Source organism: Alligator mississippiensis, chromosome 1, assembly GCF_030867095.1.
Source record: "Alligator mississippiensis isolate rAllMis1 chromosome 1, rAllMis1, whole genome shotgun sequence".
Classification (NCBI taxonomy): domain Eukaryota; kingdom Metazoa; phylum Chordata; order Crocodylia; family Alligatoridae; genus Alligator; species Alligator mississippiensis.
The window spans coordinates 287,125,111-287,146,141 of record NC_081824.1 but is presented as its reverse complement, the minus strand read 5'-3'; the positions used below and the strand labels follow the sequence as shown (position 1 = coordinate 287,146,141).

The 21,031-nt window shown below is 38.5% G+C and overlaps 1 protein-coding gene across 4 annotated transcripts in view; it reads left to right on the top strand.

The window, feature by feature from the left end:
• Positions 1–21,031, top strand: part of APP (amyloid beta precursor protein) — a 378,216-nt gene that overhangs the window by 246,322 nt on the left and 110,863 nt on the right. For 2 of the 4 annotated variants that reach the window (XM_006264124.4, XM_019476141.2), the window contains 2 exons: positions 2,763–2,965; positions 16,975–17,142. In XM_006264124.4, the coding sequence (XP_006264186.2) occupies positions 2,763–2,965; positions 16,975–17,142 (371 nt within the window). The remainder of the gene's footprint in view (positions 1–2,762; positions 2,966–16,974; positions 17,143–21,031) is intronic. The other 2 variants (XM_019476143.2, XM_019476142.2) reach the window with 1 other exon arrangement.

Genomic DNA, 21,031 nt, shown 5'->3' with positions numbered 1-21,031 from the left:
CCAGCTCTTTCACCTTGGTTTTCGCTCTAACCTTGCAACACTGAACAAGCCTCCATCTAGTCTGGTTTGGTGATAAATGCCATCATTGCTGTCCTTGAATGCATGAAGAAGCAGGACTGAAAAGTAGCTGTTAAAGAGCACAGGGGCTAAGATGCACCCATTTCACCCCATTGCTTATTATCAAAAGTGTTTGATTCTTTGTTCTTATACACTACAGTTGCCTTCATATCTTTATGTAATCAGTGAACTATATTCAGCAGTTTGGAGGGACAACCCTGTTTCTTCAGAACAGTAAAAAGGCCCTGTCTGCTGACTGTATTGAAGAGCTTCATCATATCAGTGAAGGTTATGTATAGTGGTATTTATTTTTCTCTACACTTTTCTTCCACTTGCTTAACCAAAAATATCGTATCAATGATGAAGCGTCCTGAGTGAAAACCACATCAACTTTCAGGATAGATTCTTTCACCTAGAGGCTGAAGCGTAGAGAGCATGATGCGAGTAGCACTTTTTCCAATGACTTTCAACAAGGAGATACTTCTATAATTGTCACAGTCACTTCTATTCCCCTTGTTTTTGTATAATTGCACAAAGCCAAGCATCTTTGAAATCTGATTCCTCTTCCCAATACAGCAGTATAACTCATGAAGTTTTCAAAGTAATTTGTTGCTGGCACATTTGTAGATTTCAGCAGGCTAACAGTTGTTACCCGATGTCTTGTTCCCAGGAATTAATTTAATGGATTTCTGCAAATCTTCTGATGTAGTCATGTTGTCTGAATCCATCATACTTCGAACTATGGTAAGCCTTCGAGCTCTTCATGTTTTATTTCAGTCTCACTGGAGTTTGTAATTCCATAATGCTCAATCTAACGCTCAAGGTTTTCTTTCTTTTATCAGTACTGACATTTCTGTTTAAGTCTTTCAGCAAAGCTGTTTTCTTCTTGACTGGACCAGTTGCTTGTTTGATAACTTGGTACATTCCACAGCTATCCCTTGCGTCAGCTGCTTTCTGAATATTATCTCAGAGTTTCAACCAAAAATCTTGGGCACATCTCTTAGCCTCCTTTTGTATTTCTCTTCAAGCCTTTCTCAGATTTTCTAGGTTTATGTTTGGAGATTTGTTATAGTTAGTCCTGTCCTTTTGTTCTCAACCAGTGGTAGAAGGGTTTCAGAGTGCTCTTCAAACCGGTCTACATTTTTTTTTACAATTTTTCCCAAACACTGTTATAGCAGTATTGTACCATGTTAGTTGTTAAGCTCACCCAAGCCTTGGTGGCTGAGTTGATAGGTAAACTTGCTTTCACAGCTTCTTCACTGAATAGTCTGCATTTTTCTGTTTTTAGTTTGGCTGATGTCTATCTGAGGGCGGCTGGTAGTTTTGCTGTGGTGGATCTTTTCAACATTGATTCTGACTTGCAGCAGAGTAAGGCAAAGTCATTGTTACAGTCAGCACTGATAAGAGCTCATATGCAGGATTTCTTTCAGGTAGTTATACCTGGTCAGTAATAGATCAATTTGATGCAAGTGCTGTGATCTTGGATGTTTCCATGATGTCTTCCTTGTGATTTTCAGGTAACCTGGAGCCAATACACAGTTATTGACCTTTCCTAAGTTGCTTTGGGGGAGGGTTGTCCCAGTGAAGGTCACAGGATGTATAAACTTGAGAACTGCTGCTCAAGACATTGTGCAGAGGCAAAATTGCCTTGGTTTCCTGTTCAGGCCTACAAGGTATGGTGTCTATGATTCAGTTGGTTGAATACTGAATACCCATCTGAATACTAAATAAATCTACCTGCAATGAACAGTTACCCAAAGATGCACTAACTGAGCACTCTTGAATGAAACTTATAGTTAGACTATTATCTCATGCTGTTATGAAAAACCAAATATTGAATGGAAGAATGGGGGGAAGAGTGGGGCAGGGACATAAGTATTGTGTAGCAAAAGCTTTACTGAAGAGGAAGTAAAAATGTTGGGCTTGCCAAAAATACAGTTCCAAAGGAAAGCCTAGGAACATATATGGTTCATAGATTCATAGATGCTAGGGTCGGAAGGGACCTCAACAGATCATCTAGGCAGGAAAGAGTGCTGTGGTCAGATGAAATAGTTCCTGAAATATATGTGCTCGGTCATCAGCAAAGTGGGAAACAAACCGTCAGTTTGGGGTGGTTCGGTTAATTTGTTTTGTATTTTAACCTTTATAACCTTTACTTTTGCCCATTGGAGAAGCTGAGACAAGTCTAGGTCTAAATCAATTTACAAAACTCGAGTGCAAAACACCAAATTGGGACCTGTAATGCTAGGCTATCAATTGCAGATTTCAAGGATGAGGAATTTCTTAAGCAGTACAATTTCACTTGTGTCAACACTGCTACTCCCTCATCTGATTACTTTCCACTTATTTGAGTTTCCTTCAAAGTAATTGTTGATTCTGAACCCTATTAACAGTATGAAACAAATGAACACAAGACATTATTCAGTGTGCCCTCGTCTAGTTTTTCTCATGTGGAACCTTGCAGTGATAGCAAGATACCAGGCACAGTGTCTTCTCTGTGCTATCAGATGCTGACTGATTTATTTAATTTTTTTATTCTCCAAATGGAGAATCTCATCAAGCTTCTCTCCACAGTTCCAGCTTTTTATGGGAAAGGGATTCTTTGTGACACTTCTGAAAGGGCCCAAGTATAGTGTTGTCAGTCTTGCCATGTAGGTGTTCCATTGTTGTCTCAACAAACCTTTTTTTATATATATACCTTGCAGTGATGATAAGGTAGTAGAAGAACAGCCAGAGGAAGAGGAGGAAGTAACGGATGTGGAAGATGAAGATGCTGATGATGACGATGATGATGGCGAGGAGGTTGAAGAGGAGACAGAGGAAGAGTATGAAGAAGCTACTGAAAGAACTACCAGCATTGCTACTACTACCACTACAACTACAGAATCTGTAGAAGAGGTTGTCAGAGGTAAGTGGGTGGTTGCTTGGTTTGAGGTTTGGATGACTGGTTCTACTTGTGTGTGTTTGCCCTTTACTACTAAAAATGTTCCAAACAGCAAAATATCCTAAGTTGCTACATCATTATGCTTTGCCTTTATATGATTTGCAAGTTTTTGTCTTGTTCTTTTTTCCTTTAACTTAGCTTTAGAGTTTTACCTTCCTGTTAGATTTTGGTCTTTGGATATTTAGATAATGGATAGAGCTTAACACATTTGAATATTATGACTTTTAAAAAACATATAGATGACATGCAGCAAACAGCATTATAACCTACGCAAAAAATAGGGTTGTATACCTTTAAGGGTATAAGAAAAAATGTTTTAAATTATTGTGAATGAGAAAGGAATATTTAAAATATGTTAGAGAGCACTGCTAGCAAGAACGTTGTCTTTATAACAACATTTTGTAGTTAGCTGTTTTACGTAGAATCTATTCTATCTTTGCTCCAAGCCGTTTGAATTATAAGCAAATAATGAAGTAAAATATCTTGCACTGGGACCTAGGGTTACAGATAGAAATAATTAGAAAATTGAACCTGGTTAATGTGTTGTATTGTTTTAGACAAATACAATGCAGAAGGGAAGTAGTATAAATGGTATAAGTATGTATTTAATTTTGCTCAGTTTTCATAATGTTTTGTTCTAAAAGGGTTTTTTTTAAATAATTTGAATTTTAGCCTGCCACTAGGCATCATGGTAGGAACATTATTCTTTTTCCTCTTCCATCACATGGTTATTGCTTTTTAAAGGAATACATCTTACGTTTCTACCTGATTTGCTACAATTGTACATGATGTAAAATCTTTATAATCCAGGCATTTATTATCCATCTCTGTAATAGCGATGTACTGATCAAACATTCTTATGATAATGCTCTGTTTTGTTACCGAAGAATTGAAAGAGAAGTAAAAGCTAAAAGAAAGTAACATAGAATGAGCAAATTCGCTGCAGTGGAACCAGACTTGGAAAAAAATAGTCATGGCTCCATTAGTGCCTTCCTGTTTTGTCACCCTGCTACTGAAAATTAAGGGAAACAGATGTTTGCAACAGAAATGCATCACACAAACCTACATTAACAACTTTATTACTCAGTTGTAGTAGTATTGTTCTGCTTTCTTGCCTTTGTTGGTTGTTTGGTGGCGGATAGGACAAGAGAGGATGGTACTTGATTATGATTCCCAGTCCGTGGTAAAACATGTAAAGAATAGGATGGTATTGAGTAGGTAACCACAGGGAAGCATTATGCTTCCTAAATTTAGATTCCCTCCTCTTCCCTTCCTTTTCTCTTTTTTATCCCCTTATGCCAGTAAGCACAATAATCAAATAGATTTTCCTCAAACATTCATCTATTTGCGTGGGTTTCCTCTTTCAGCAGGACTGTCTGTTTTATGTTTTTCTTAACTTTCTCTTGAAAATTCATTTGAATCACAGGGGCCCAGGTCAAAAGGAAAATAAAAATCCAAATTTAAGTCTTTAAATCAATGAAATGCAAGCTCTTACTGCTCAGGGTTAAAGCACTTTGTCTTTGCCAATATATTAAAAAAAAAGATACATTTTACTTTAATGGGATTTAGAATAAGTGGAAATGAAGGCAAATTAGGTACAGTATGTTTCTTTTGCTGACACTGAAATTTTAAAGAGGTTAAAATGCTTAAGGAATAAGCATTCCTGAGGTTAAAACCTTCAGGAATTTAGAATATATAATATGAATAAAAACTGTAAAGAAAAATGAAGTGGTGCATTGAATGTATATTAAAATAGACCTGCAAAATATAAATTCATACTAATTAAAATATGACAAGCAAAGGTGCAGACTTTACAGAGCTTAAAAATAAGTATCTGTAGGTTATGTGTGTTAAATACATTATTAAGGAGCTAGCTGGCAAGGTATTTTGTTTCAGTTTAAGATTTGTGATACAGCTGTGCTGAGGCATCTCAGTCCAGCTGACCTCCTGCTGTGTCATCTTTCTTTAAGTCTGGGACCTCTCGTGATGGGTATGTTACTTGTACCAAAAGTGGACAAGCTGAGGTATTTGACTGAGATTACTAAACTTCTTGCTTTTGTGCCAGCGTGTCATCAAACTGTGGCACAAAACAGCTGCTGCTTGTACACAGATGGCAGGCAGTCCTCCTCAGGCAAAATGCTAAAGAACGGGAGAGAACAGCAGTTCCCAAGTTGTCATCCACAGAGCACTTTGTAGTGGTCTATAAAAAGCTGGCTCTTCTTGAGGTGTGTCACATCTCCTTGCTTTCAGCTCTGAATGAAGCTAAAATTGCATTAAATTACATCCTAATGTGAATTATTCATGCAAGCAGATTCTGTCACTAATATGTGAATGGGAATGTCTGGTAAATGGTAGGAGAAACTATCATTGTTTGCACACAGGACGGGAAGATGGTTGGTGACACGTTCTCTCAAGTTGTGGTTTCTGGAGATGTTTTTGAGGCCCAGGGAGGGAAGGGCTTCTTTGTGAAGTCTGTTGAGTTAGGCTTGAACTTTAAATCAAACTGGGTTCAAGCTTAAGGTCAGTTTTCCCAAGGGCTAGAATAATAAAGCTTATTAAGAACCCTTCAACATCTTTAGAGCTGCTTGCATGTTTGCTTTTTTTTCATTATTTTTCTTGGATTTATGATGGTTATTAAAGCCACGAACATTAAAATCTTCAAGGAAGGCTTTTTCTTATTGGATGGTAACTGTCTTTCCCAGCTCAAATAAGCAGTCTTTGTGAAAACCAGAAATAAACTGTTCCGAGTATGAGCTGATATGAAGCCCATTGAACTCAAAGGAATGATTCCCACTATCATCAGCAGACATCCGAAAGCCCTAAATAAATAAAAAGGAAAAAGATCTTCCTGAGCCTATGAGCCTATACTGGATTAACATCATTAAGGTATGCTGGTTTCTATAGCCAATAGCAGTTCCAGGGACGGATGGGTCTGACATCATATCCTCCTGCCTTTGACTGCCCTCCTGACCAATCAGGTACCCATTCTGCTGCGTGAAGAGGGGCAAAGATAGCCTTTTAGTATGATTCTCATGTGAAGCTTAAATTTATGTCTGTGCATCCACAGTGAGATATTTTAATTGTTTTTCCACCATATCCTGTTACAGACATGAAAAAATTTAACAAAGGCTGTAGGGTAACGACGTGATATCCACTATAGCTTCAACTTACCATGGACTTTCTTAATTCCTAATATATTTTAATATGCAATGACTAAACACCTATTTCAAGACAGCTCAAAAGTGTGTTTCTAGCCATTAAGAACAGAACAGAATAATCTGAGTCCAGTCTGGAGACTGACAGGTGGCGGCTCGTTATATTTGTGCCATATGTCAAACTTATGCGTAAACTGTTGTCAGTTTTAGTTTTTTTCTGATTAAAAGGTATGATGGAAAGGATGGCTTTGTTGACTTCCTGTCCTGTTCTCTTCTTGTTAGCCATGCATAGCACTTAACAATATCCATATGCCTTTGTCTGTCATGGGATATCTGAGCTTGAAGGTTTTCAGAGGGCTTAAGGGTAGCAGTTATGAGACCTGTTAGGTATCTATCTAGGCTGCCAGCTAGATGAAATTTTGTAAGGCTATAGCTGCCTGAATGGAAAGAGGCTTGTGACAAACCTGAAGCAATCACTGTGACAGCTGTGCACAAATGATCAGACTCTGCCTTTGAAAATGCGAGAAATGAACAGGTTGTGTATTGGAAGGCAGTCCTTTGAAAGCATGAGAAAATTGTCTCTGATTTGTGCAGGAGAAAAGCTGTATCCTGCTTTTTTTTTTCTTTTAATCAGGACAGCTTGACTTGCTGCAGTTTAACCCCTTCATGTATTCATGAGGAAGCTGATTACTTCACAGGATCCAGGGAGCTGCCCATTTCAGCTCGTCTTTTTTTTATCTGTCCACTGGGGGAGGCTATTCCTGAATTTGTATTTCTTAAGACTGATGGACTGTGCAGTGTCCAAGGACTGCTTTTGTACTTCACTATCTACAGAACAAGGAAAGTTACTCTAAAGATCATAACTCATAGATCAACTCCTCTTGTTGTCATCACAGCCTTCATACATTATAAATTGTTTCAGATCTAGGAAGTGATACTGAGATAGCGAAGCTCCAGGCAGCTCTTACAAGGCTTGAGTGAAGCAAGCAGAAATTCTCTCTCACCCAGCGTAATTGTGAATCCATTTCTATTCTCTTTCAGCATGGGTGTTGATAAGATACATTAGTCTTTCCTAGCTTATAACATAAAGCAATTAATTAGATCTAGTTTTGAGCTTAATGCTGCTTGGCAACATAGCAGTCAATCAAATCTTATTTAAAGGGAAGCAACAGCCTGGTGAACATTTAAAAGCTTGTTCATATACCACATAGCCTATGTGGGAGACTGAGCAAAGGCTTGACCACCACGTAGTGCATATAATGTTGCCCTCAGCAGTGGTTTCAGTTCCCTTTATTCAGGCAGATTTGTTTAAATATTTAGGAAAGAGAATTTCAGTGGTGCTCCCTTGAGGTGACATTTTAAATGGTCTTATGTGACTGAGTTTGAAGAAAGAATCTCTGCACCCATTTTCTAGTGCAAGTTAAGTGCAAGATGACATTGTTAGGTATAATAGGTGCGGTGTTGTACTTGTGGTGGTCTAGTGAATGCAAGAAGCAAGGCTTTACTTTATTGGACCAGCTGTATAAGTAAGAGAGAGATTTGTGCCCAAGAGCTTGTCTAACATCTCATCCAAGTATACAACTGATCCAATAAAAGATACTACCAAAGAAGCCTTGCTTCTTATGGCTAGGCTAGCAAACAACTCTATTTGTTGTGTCCTTAAATGCCTAATAGATCTTTGAAATCTATTCAGTCACAGTTGCCGCCTCTTCTAAGGCGAGTCAGGCTGCCTTTTACAGAGAAGTGCTAGTTCTAGCATTTGCAAGTTTTGAGACAGACAGACAGACATGCTATTGGAATATTAATGTTTTGTGCAGAATCTGTTGTGTTTTAGCTCACCTTGACTTAATAGCTTTTTTCCTCCTGTGAAATGTTATTACCTTGCTTTAAGAATCAGGACATTTCTTGGGGTCTTTGTTAGTTTGTTTTTAACCTACTTCAGGACTATATGCACCAGACTATTTGAAAAAGATAGTATGTACTTATAGTGCATCGTAAGAAAATGCCTACCTGTTTGTGCAGTACTAGTTGTACCAATTTCTCCAATGACAAAAAGCAAGCAAGATCTTCTTTTCTATTGTGAATGTTAATATGTTCCACCTGGGTCATGGAGACCTGGTGGAATTAACATTATGTATTTGGTGCATTTTGTTTAGTATAGGTATGTACTAAATGAGATATTCTGTCCTTTTTTTAATAGCTTAACTTTACAGTTAATGAAATCCTTTTTTGTGTTAACCAGAACTTCTAAACCATAAAACAATATGTTCTTTAATTAAAATTCTAGGTCAGAGACAAATATACTGAAATATATATAATATAATATAATAGGTCAGTTGTTTTACATAAGGATGGACATCTTATTCTCTATGCAATGTCCTCTTGATTTCTCTTCCCTGCTAATGTGCTTCACCAAAGGAAAATGTCATTTTTACTAAAACCATAATAATTCAACCATAATTATTAATGCTTTTGTTATTTAAAATGTGTTTAATAATATCTTATTACATTTGGGGCTAGGTCTTTTGGATGATTGAAAAGCATTTTGGAACTGTGTTTAACTGCTTGATCAACATGTATACTGTATTAGCAAAATCTTAATGTTATGAGGAAACTCTGTCTCTTCTAAAGCTACATAAAATATGGATTTGTGTTGACCCAGGCTTAAACTCAAGCTGTGCTTTCTTAGTGTGCTTTCCTAGAGGTAATAGTCACTTGACACCTTGATTCTGAGTCAAGTTATGTGCATAAATAAAATGAAAAATTATTTGTTATATATTTCTTTCACAGTGGAATGAGGAGCTTTTGTATTTTAGGCACAGTATGCATTCTATTCTATTCATGTCCCAATATTCCTCTCCCGTAGACTACAAATAAACATTAGAGAGAGAAATTCAATCTTAATTGCTGAGGGTGGAAATTACAATTTTGAGGTATTCAACTGTGTTAAAAGAGTGTTCTTTGGTATTTCATTTATAACTAATCATTTGGCTATTTTTCTTAAACTTTCTGTCTATAAAGTATTATAGCTATTGTGTAGCTAATGCACAGGCTTTATTCCCATAGCTAGTGCCAACACCACAGCTGTCTCCTGCTTAATTCCAAAAACCTCTTGTGAAATTAGCTTTTGTCTTTGAATGTTCAAATTAAAAGTTGGCTGCCAGTTCAAAGTCTATATTCAGAATGAGTCATTTTCTCGTTTTGCAAAATTATCTTTAAATATTCCCTTGGAATAATCCACCTAAAAAGGAATAGCATGGCTTTCTGATTTAAGGGGCTAAGTAAAGGCAGTGAAAAAGCCTGTGGCTGAATCAATTCGTTCTTCACAGGTTAGTCTAAGCTGTGCAGATTGAACTGATAAGCAAGTGAACACACATTCACTTTTGATTTTGGAGATGCAGCCTGCAGTTGCCCCGGCCAGAAGTGTCTGGGGGAAGGGAAAGAGCACAAGGGGCACTCGAGCATGCCTTCCTGCTCAGCTGGAGCAAACAGATTGGGCCAAGACTAGCCTACCCACCCTGCAAGGGGGAGGTGGGGGGAGAGGTACAAAGTATTTGAGGATGCTGGGGGACTGTGAGTTAACTTGAATCTGGAGGGGATCTGCAACAGAAGTTCAGTAAACCAATTTAATCTAAATCAGTTCAGTCTGATACTACAGCTGTCCAGAATTATCTCAAACCAACCAGTTTCAGCCATTTTGAAAGTGGTTTATGTGCACTGAACTTCTGTCCCTAGCCAGGAAGCTATAAATACAATGACAGCAAATGACTAAGCTTTCTAACATTGCAGCATTTCAGAAATAACTACATACTGGCGAGCAGCACTGATGAATGTGTAGGTAGACACATAATTTATAACTGTGCTTTCTAATTAATTGGATGGCAAAAAAGTATTGCCTGCAACACGCAATTTAATGCCTACTTCCATGGAGCCAGATACTCAGATGATTTTTACCTTTGCTAGGGAAATTTGATTCTTTTGCTCACTTTGTGCATTAATCAATTACATTCTGTTTTCTGGTGGAATATAAATGATATATATACATTAAGTATGAAAATTTATGCATGTATAAGGAAACCCCAGTGCATCAGTTTGAATGCATTTACATGCATACATAAGTGCTTTGCTTAATCAGAGCATACATGAATGAAATTTAAACTTGGCATAGCTAGACATTGAAATATAGGTGGTGAAAATAGTAATATTAATGGTCTGTCAATTTTAACATTCCTGTTTGATACACTATGTGTTATATAAAAGGTAAGGCAACACTATAAAGGTAGAGAATCATAGTGGAAATAAAGGATGGACCTATGTAGGTAGGAGAGGAAGATTCCTGTCTTAGCTTTGCCAGTGGTTTTCTGCATGACTTTGTATAATTCTGTTAAGTTTACTATAAAACTGGAACTTTGCTATTAGGATTCATTTAAAATGTCTGTTTAGATCTTTGGGATTCTCAGATGGAAGGTTCTGTACAAGGTCAAAGTGTTGATGTCATAAGGGAGAAAAAGGAAAATGGTATATATTTGCCATACAGAACATTATGGACTCTTACATCTTACACTTCCTGACTGATAGTATATTAAACTAAATAGTCTTCATACAGAATTGATTTAGAGGAAATTTTCCCATGAACAAACCGGCGTTAGATACCCAGATCCCAGAAATCAGAACTGGGTGTGCAATTCCCATCTGTCTTGTTGAAAACACCTCCTATATTTTTTTTATCATTTTAATTTCCTGAATTTTGAAAAGGGATGAAACAGACTGTATCAACATTTAAATGAGCTCTGTTCCTGAAAAGACCACTGAGTCATCTTATAAATCATTAGGATAAGTGCTGGAGCTAACAAAAAAGCTGGTCAGAAAACATGAGAGTTAACATATAATGTTGTTTTGACTTTTTTTGTTTTAGTAGGCAAAGATGTAACCTCCTAAGTCAAATTGCTACAAAAATGTTTGTTTCAGACAAAAATGTTGATTTGCATTTAATTTTTTGTTATGACATTTCATGGGGGAAAACAGAATTCATCACCATAATACACATTTTCATATAAAAAATGTTTAGACATAATTTTATCTTTCTTCAAGAAACCTTGCCGCATGAAAATTTTCAGATAGTTGTACTAACAACACTTATTAAATAATCCGGTGTTATATTTGGATTTACAGTCTATCTGTAAATCCAGTCCTTAAAAACTGCACATTGACTAGGAAATGTGAGTCTCCACTTTTTAGGAGTAAAGTGTCTAATAGGGAAGGTTGGAACAATTTTTTTTTAATGTGCCTGTGTAGTAGCTACTTCTCAATGACTTCATTATTTAGCTATTATTTAATTTTTATTTAGTATTTCATTATTTATTTAGCTTTTTTATGTTATGAAACTGTTTTTCAGTGACAGCCAAGTAAACAGTGGAACTGTCTTGGAGCTACCTCTGTGGCAGGTTTATCAAACAGGAAATATGAATTATTTCCTGCTCCTTAGAATTAAAAAATGTCTAAATGAACTTATCTGAAACTAACAGAGTGAAATGTGCTGGCAATAAAAGGCCCTTATTTTTGGGCAGAAACAAAGCATGGAGAATTTTGGTACCAAAGATGGATTGTGTGGACAATTTGAAACATGTGAGAACAAGGCTTTAATTTTAAATTCCTCAAGAACGTTAGTTAAAACAAGCATTATATGCATGCAAAAGGTCTCCTTCTCCTTTATTTGCTTTGTCTTCTTGCAGCTAGAAACAAAGAGTTGCTTAATTTCTTAATCAGTTCTCAGAAACAAGATTGACAAATGAAAGTTACCATTTTGCCACCTTGAAATTAATTTTTTTCTTATTTTCACTTAGCAGTGTATGCCCAGTGTGGCTATAATTATGAGCCTTGCTTTTGTGCCTAAGGGTAGAAATAGATGTTGCCAAATGAAATTAATCTGCTGTCCTGGGATGCATCCCAGCACAGCTGATCCATTTCATTGGGTGAAACATGTCTCCTGTTGTCCTGCCCATTGATGCTAAGGGGACAATGGCTGACATGTTCTCCCAGGCATTGAGTGGCCCATTCCTTTGCACCCCAAGAATTCCCACACAGGATCAGGTCTCTCAAGCCCTTTGAGTGCCTGCCCTGCTTTCCCCACTTATCAAGACACATCCCCAGGATCTCCGGGTTGCTCTTCAATAAGTGGAGAAAGACAGGTATTTCTTGCTTTAACGAGACACATTCCAAGAGATTTGCGGGGGGAGGGGTCTCAGTAATCCAGGACAGTCAGGCAGGCCCTTCTCAAGCTTGAGGGGCTCAATCCTCTACAGGAATTCCCAGGGTTTGCACAGTTGGACCCCTCAAGTCCCTGGAGCACTTCCCTTGGGTGGCTGGAGAGCATGGGCAGGTCTGGGCTTCTTGCACTGTAAAGTAAAAAGATGTCCTCTGCTAAACAGCAACACAAATTAATACCACCTTTGTGGCAGCCACTGTATGTAGTGCAACAAGGGATATGGGCATCTTTTGTACCACTGTAAACATTTTAGGGTGGCACAAAAGACAGCTTCTGTTTCCATGTTTAGAAATCTGTTGAAAGATGCAAAGTCAGTTTAGCTTTTAATTATAAATGATGCAGTTTAGCAGTTCATCTGTCAGCTGCTAATAGTTTATGAACATAACATAGCTCACACATTATAGTCTTAATACTACTACTTGCCCGTGCAAAAGGCATCAAGGTACATGGCATCTGCATACTCTTTGAGTAGGGTCTTGAATGGCCATGGAGAAGGAGCAAATGTACTATTCCACCTGCCCAGTGTAGGTGACAAGGATAAAAACAGGAAAGAAATTCTTATGATATGCTTCCTGGTGCCTTTGCTCAGGGCCAGTCATAAAACAGCAACCTATGTTTGCAGCATAATCTCTAGTATTTAAATGCTTTTCTTGTATAGATCCAGCACATCTGTATTACAGTATTTTGTTCTCCTTAGCATATGGTGAAGTAGACTGTCGCCTATGAAAGCTCGTGCATCTGAACCAGTTAGTCTTTATATGGTACCATCCTGCCCTGCCTTCTGACTCCTTACACTGGAATGCTCATATGTATAAGGAGTTGAGAACTAGTCTGTAGATCTCAGATCAGACTTTGGGATTAAGGAGAAAATAAGATTCTAGGCCAGGGTTGGGCAATTATTTTGGCTGGGCAGCGCTTAATGAGTTTTGGTGAACTATTGAGGGCCATAGGTGACCTCGTCCCCTGGTCGCCATCTTGGGACCGGAAGTCCTGTCCCTGACCCCTGACCTTTGCCACTGGAAGTCCTGCCCCCATAAATACTCCTTTTGGGTGGAGGGGGCTTGCCATCTTGGAACTGGGGGAAAAAACAAACAAATCTTGGCTCCATCATGTGGTACTCTGCCACCCCCTTTACAAACAAATCTTGAAAAAACCAAATATGTACTATAACATATTTTGATTTTATGTCAAAAAATATTTTTGTCCTGATTTATGTGCATTTGTTGAATGTATATAGAGGCAATTGCATAATAGCTCAAAATAAAGTCTTCCTCTTATATATTGTGTGTGGGTGTGATTAGAGGTTAGGTATGGAGTTTGTGGGGGGGTGGCTGTGTGTGTGAGGAGATATGGGGGAGGGTGTGTGAAGGAGGTGTGGGTGAGGGTGCAGGTGGGTGTGGGGCTTGTTGGGTGGATGTGGGGAGAAGGTGTGGGGGGTGTAGGTATGGTGGTATGGATGTATGCCCCCTGCCCTCCAAGGCACACAGCCCCTGCTGTTGGTGTCAGCAGCAGCAGGTGATGGGTCCTTGGGGCACTCATGGCCTGCGCAGGTGGACCCCCCGCCGCCCCCAGCAGCACATAGCTCCAGCTGAGTCCTGGGAGCTGCACATGGCAGTGGGAAGCAGGGCCCGGCTGGCCCAGCTTCATCACGCAGCGCTCCCTGTGGCTCTCATGCAGCTCACAGGACTCAACCTGAGCTGCACACTGGCAGGGGGGTGGCAGAGTCCCACATGATGGAGCCAGCAGCCTGGCCCTATTGTTTTCCACCATGCTCAGCTCTTGGGTCTCGGCTGAGGCAGCTGGGATCAGGACTGAGGTGGCCTAGCTCCATTGCATAGGGTTTCCTGCCACTCCCGGTGAAGTCCCAGTAGGTTCATGTTGTGGCAGAAGGTGGGGAAGGCTGCTGGTTCCATCTCTCAGGGCTCTCCCTTGCGGTTCCCTGGGTGTTGGCAGCAGCAGCTTCTCCTAGAAACTGTGCCTTCCTGTGGGTGAGGGTGGGAGCATAATGTGCTGCCTCGGCAGCAGTGGGTACAGCTTGGCCACATGAAGAGTGCAGCATGGGCAGATGTGGGCTGAGCCAGATGCAACTAATTAATTCATTAATTGGGAGCCTGCCCACTGGCTGGATGAAATTGCCTGGCAGGCTGAATTTAACCCATGAGTCATATTTTGCTTGCCCCTGTTCTAGCCCCACATGAAGCCAAAGACTGAATCTAATTTAAATGTGTAGTTACTCATTCTTTTTAAAGAGTTGTATTTTCCGTCTATGCAACAGATTTTCCTATTTCCTAGAACTAGTGGCATTTTTTCTGACTGTCAGCCAAATGAATGTTTAATGAGTATATGAATGTCTGTAGTCTCCAGAGGACTGATTTCTAATCATCACTGATGCCGTTTCTTTGTTGGGCTATCACTTTTCTTTTTTACACGCTATGTATGAAATAAAAATATGTGGAAAGCTCTGTACATACTTGTTTTTATAATTTCTGTTTAACATACACATACATATGTGTGTACGTATGCATGTGTGTGTACAGATACAGAGAAAGCAATATATTAAAAAAGGAAATAGAAACTAAGTCTACAAAACTTCCTCAAACTGTTGTGTGTGGGAAATATAAATGTTAAAATGACTCAGACTTAATAAATTTAGCAGCATCAAGGGACTCCTAGAAGGCATTAATTTCTTTACAGATTGAGGTCAACCTACAGTCACATTAAGTAAATGAATTTTAAAATAGACTGACAAGTTGCCAAGATGACCCTGTGATTCTGAAAAAATATTATCAGCAAAAAAGTTCTTGGTTCTTGGCCTTTTTAATGTCAATCAATGTGCCCTTAATTCATTTTTAAAATGTATTTGGTGGTAACTCCTTTGTAAATACGAGGTCCTGCAAAATTTACTTTGTGGCATATAACTGTATCCTTGGGTTGTGGGGTTGGCTTTTATTTTAAAATCTGCCTGGAGTAAATCATGTCGAAAATACTGTCTAAAATTAATCAGTTTCCCTCATTTTTAAAAGTAAAGGACTAGCATTCTTCTGCCCCACCTTCATTCATGTCTACAAACTAAACTGGGTAAATAAATACATAACCTCAGACCCATTATAAACTCTTGAAAATAAATTAGATATATATTACAAAAATTGGAACCCTAACTACTTGTGTAGGGGGAAGGTGTAGAATACAAGTTGATTGCTTATGACAATTTGATACAAAATATGCTTTGCAGAAAGGTGGTGGGAAGGTTTACACAATAAACACAGCTAAAACAAACAGCTTAAAAGAAAAAAGGCAGTGGAGCATCCAGATGGAATCTGGGCCAATGCCAGGAAGAGCCTCTTGTACTTGATGAGTGGGATGGGACTTTAAATGCATGCAGGGTCTGATTCAGGCAAGTGTAAAACCACATCTCCACATGAACGGGTCAGCCTTGCACAGAATTAAGATTTGCTAAGTAAATTTGGAAACTGTTATAATGGGCTTATCAGTTGTCTGTCAATATTTGGAATCTAGTGTGAGAGATGCAAAAGAAGATTGTGGAATATGCCAATGTTTTAGTGGAATGCAATTTTGCAAATGATATATAGCACATTGAATGTTGAAGCTGTTTGGAACATTATTGGTAAAGGGTCCTGTATGTACGCATGTGGTTGGCTGAATTCAAATTTACAGGTAGACTTCTAACATTCACTTCCAATTTCCTGTCCTTAATTTGTTCACCTAAGTTCCCCACATTTTAAACAAGTTTCAAAGGGAAAACTAAAAGCATAAAATATTATTTAATTTTGTTTTGCTTTTTTTTTTTAATTGAGTAAAGATGTGATTTGCTCCCATTGACAGAGTGAGTGTCAGACCTATGCAAAACTTAAAATCCTTGAGGCCCTATGGATTTAAGACTCAAGCCTTGCACAGGGCCTCATCATAGGAAGAAATTTCATTCAAAGTGATTATATACACGTATGGAAGAGATTTGATTTCTGTAATGTCTGTATAGTCTTGTATAAGCTAAGAGGTCATCTCAAGTCTTTTAAATCTATTTTACCTTTATGTGCTAGCCAATTTCTACTTTAACTATAGTTAAAGCAATACAACCCCTCTCCCTTCCATTAGTGTAGACACAGTTATTCAAGTGTAAGTTTATGCCTACATAACTTATTTCTGTAAGGGATGTGGAACATACTACACTGATATAATTTTGTCCACGTGAGGTCTTGTACTAGCATAACAACTTCAATAAATTTTGGATGTCCCACTGACAAAGATAAAAAAAAAAAATTGTAAGTAGGGCAGACCTAATGCTGTTAAGGGATTTGATTATGTTCATCCTGTGGAGAATATGCTTCCATTGCCCTAAAGCAAATGTATAGAGGGGAAGTTAAAGCTGTGGTAAATGAATTATTTTGTGGAAGTTTGTTTAGATGCTTCCTCAAGACATCTGCTTCCTGGCTAATAATAATGTAAAAGAGAAATGTAGTAAACTTGTATAGATGAACAGCAACACAATATATTTTTCATGCTAAACATAGTTCCTCCACATCTCCTATAATTAGAGGTGTGCTCTGAACAAGCTGAGACTGGTCCTTGCCGAGCAATGATCTCCCGCTGGTACTTTGATGTGACTGAAGGAAAATGTGCACCGTTCTTTTACGGCGGATGTGGTGGGAACCGCAACAACTTTGACTCTGAGGAATACTGCATGGCAGTCTGTGGCAGCGTCAGTAAGTGGACCTCTCAAGCCTGTAGCAGTCTTTCTCTCTCTTGCCACTGACTCTGCTGTTTGTAACAGATTTTTTTCTGATTCTTCGGAATGGGGCCGTGCTACCACTAACCATATTTGTCAAGCTTTTCTAATTTCCCGTGTTCTATAGAGTGTGTTCAATCATTAGTATCTGTCTCTTTCTAATCCAGCATGACAGTGGATGATTTATTTAATCTGTGTTATAGATAGAAGTGTCTTGCAGCTGGGTAACCAAAAATTTTAATGTTTCTTTTATACAAGGCCTTTGCAGGTCCCATTTCTCATGCAGATCTTTCTGTAAAACGTATTTACATTTGTGCGTCTCTGTCTTCATGCATGTTTAATGCATGTGCAAACACTCCAAACGAAACCTACACACACTTTTTAAGGAAACCTCAAGTGAGTTACGCGTGTATGGTATTTTTTTTTATTTTCTTACATGCAAAAACTGTTTCATTTTGTATTTTCTTATTTGGATTCCTGTTTTTTATCAAAGAACAAGCAGAACATTAAAAATCCAGGATGTTTACTTTTGTTCCTTACTAATAATAAGTGATTTTTTTGGAATCATTAATCACTAATCACTAAAAGCCAATTGTTAGACAGTATGTGCATGTATGTGTCATGCTCTAAAGGTAGCATGCGCATATCTGAATACATTACTTGGAAAGGCACATTGCCACCGAAAAAAAAGAACAGTGAGCTTCAGACCTCCTTTGAGGGTGGTAATACAGCTTAACATGAATTACTTTTCACTTGTGTTTCATATTGTAACATGCCATATATTTGCATTCTCAACTTCAAAGAAGAAATATTTGCTCTGTGCTTTCAGTTTGTGAAGCATCAGTATTCCCCATCAGAGAATATTGAATCGGGTAAATCAGAGATTAAATTTATCAACTCTGACATGATTTTGTGAGTTCCTGATACTGTCTTCTTCCATCTGCTTTGTCTGCTTTTTTTCTTGTGAAAGTTATAGCTACCATTTAAAACTGAAATGTGCAAGCATTATTGTATTTCAGTAGCCTGACTGTTCATATAAAAGGAAGAGTGGAGCAGACTAGCAGGAATCTATCTTTTTTGGACAATGTTTTCAAAACATTTAGAAAATATTCTTTAGTACCACAGGTTGAGGGAGGGGGGAGAAGAAAAGTATAGGTGTTTGGTGAAGGATATGGGAGAACATAAATTAAACTAGGAAGAAGTGTTTTTAGATGATTCCCATGACAAGAGTTGCAGAGGAGGAGGATTCCACATCAGCAATGACAAGATTGCATGGAGGGATAAAGGGCAATGGAAAAAAGTAATATCTCTGGGTGTTGTTTGTTCCATCCTAGAGCCTTGAAAGGTTGAGATGTGAGAATCCTGTCATGAATTGGTTTATAGAAGAGACTGAAAAAGCAGATGAGGATTTTAGCAGAGGTAAAATTGATGCAGTGGCAAATTCTGGTAATGTTCTGTTGATAACAAGGAGACATGTAGACATAGAATGACCAATGAGAAGACAAGCCCAAAATGGAGGAGCTGTTGACCTTCAAAAAGTCGAACTTTAGCAACTGTTGAACCTTAATAAAGTTTTTCTGCCTCTGTGACATTTAGTCTGCTGACAGACATGGAAACCCCCCCCCCAACAAATAACCCAGCACCTTTCCGTAAGAAGCATTGCATCAGTTGGACCTGGCTTGCTCAACATCTGTGTAGATCGCATGCTTCTGCTGGGCTTTTTGGCATTTCTATTGAATCAGCTTTTAGATACGAGTGCCACAAAGCCTCACTGAAGTGCAGGATCTATACAGATGTTGGACGAGCTGGATCAAACTGATGTGATGCCTCTTCTAGGCATGCACTGCACTTGGTGTGGGGGTGCCCCAAGCTGAAAGTAAAGCACTGGTTTTGGGGGGGGGGGGGCGGGGGGTGTTTGTTTTTCACATCTGTAGGCAGCCTTATTTTCAGGTGTTTAACCATTATGGACTTGGAGACTGGTTAGAAAGTTAGTAATTACATATACCAGATGCCTGTTCAGTTGCATTCATGTTCAGATTGAAGAGAGCTTGTTCATAGGGAAGTGCCAAAAAAAAAGTTGAATGCTGTGGGACTTTTCTCATTCAAGATGCCTTGGCATTTTGGGGTGTCATGAGATCCTTTGAAAACTGCCTTTCAATTTTTGCACTCTTATACATGATTCACAAGACAAAACCAGAAGATTACCAAGGGTTGCTTTGCGTCAAAAGAGGTTGAGAACCACCAATATAGACAATATAGTTTATCAGGGAGGAGAACTACTACAGTAGAAATAAAACTGATTTCCCTGCCCAGTCTTAAGAATGATCAGGGAGTTTGACTAGTCTGCTGGTGTCCCTAGCTACTCTGAAGTCCAGGCAAAGGGATATTTTTACTCATTGCATCCTAGAATCTGATATTGTACCCATCACTATTATATCTGAGTGCCTTTGCCAGCATAAATTTTTTAATCAGTATCATCCCTGTAGTCAGCATCCAGCAGAGTGTATTCTGTGACGGCTAGCGGAGTATTCTAAAAGCTACCTGAACTTGTGCCTATTTTAAGGATAAATGCCAACATTTTCCAACAATTACAACTACTCTATACTTCAGTATGAGATACCAGATTGTAATGAGTCGGCTCCAATCCATTTCCCAACAGGCAGGTGACTGCTTTGCAAAACAAGCACCATCACAGTTGGTGACCTTGGCCCTGAAAGAAAGGTCATAGATTGAATAGAACTGAATATGAGACAACTGTCATAGATCACGGTTGTGCCCCATTGGTGGGTAGGGTAGCTGTTCCACTACTGTCTGTGTTATGTCTCTCCGATGTGGAGATGTTGTCTTATCCCCAGGATGGTTACTCCAGAAATTCTTGCGTAGCATGTAATAAGAGGGAAGTGGGGGGCTAGTGTGTACACTCTACATTAAATTTGGCTATGCATCCACTCTGTTAGAAAAATTAAGATACACAGTCTCGATACACAGCCTCTTTTACCTCCTGGAGACATAATGAGTTTTTCTTGGATTTGTATTTTTACAATAATTTTAATCCAAATAAGATTGTGCAAGAATTTTACCAGTTCTATATTTTAAAGGAACGGACATCCAAACGCTGTTTTTATTATGGTGTTTCCATTATGAACTCACTTTGGGGGCAAAGTCCTTTTCTATATAAAAAAAAAAAAGAAAAGAAAAAGCTTCTTCCATGGAACTTGGCAAAAGGATTCTAAGCTCTGTCATTAACATGCTTCCAAATGATGAAGTAAGATAAGTGTGTTGTTTCTTCAACATATGCACAAAAAAAATACTGATGTTACAGCTAAGGATTGCTTCTGCTCCTATAATTTAGATTATGTTTCGGAAAATTGAAGGGGAAAAAATACGTGCTTATTCATTTCAGCTTTTCCAGCTCCTTCTGAGATCCAAATTCAGTTGAACTCAGAAGTAGACTTTCCATTAAGTACAGTAAGATTTGAATGGTAGAGAAGACTGGGAGAGATGCTCTTTCAAATTTTGGCTTGCTTTTTTCACACTTGCTCTCGAACAGAATTTTTGTTTTCCTTTAAATTTAAACTTTTCTCATGGGGTTTCATTCATTTTTTCAAATGCTTTTTCAAGTCAATGTCTGCATCCTCCAAGTGGTGCAGCTATGTAGTCATTTCAGTAATGCTGGGCTATGCTGAGGGATGGGGAGAGGGAGGAGAAAGGTGGTGTGCAGGGCATATAATCCTATCTCATTTTTTATCTAGAGATATGATTGTTTCTCAGATTTGCTCTAATTTTCATTACTGCTGCATTCTCTCATTATGGTTATCATTTTGTTGAATTGAGATAGCAATGAAAATTGCTCTGAATATTGAGTG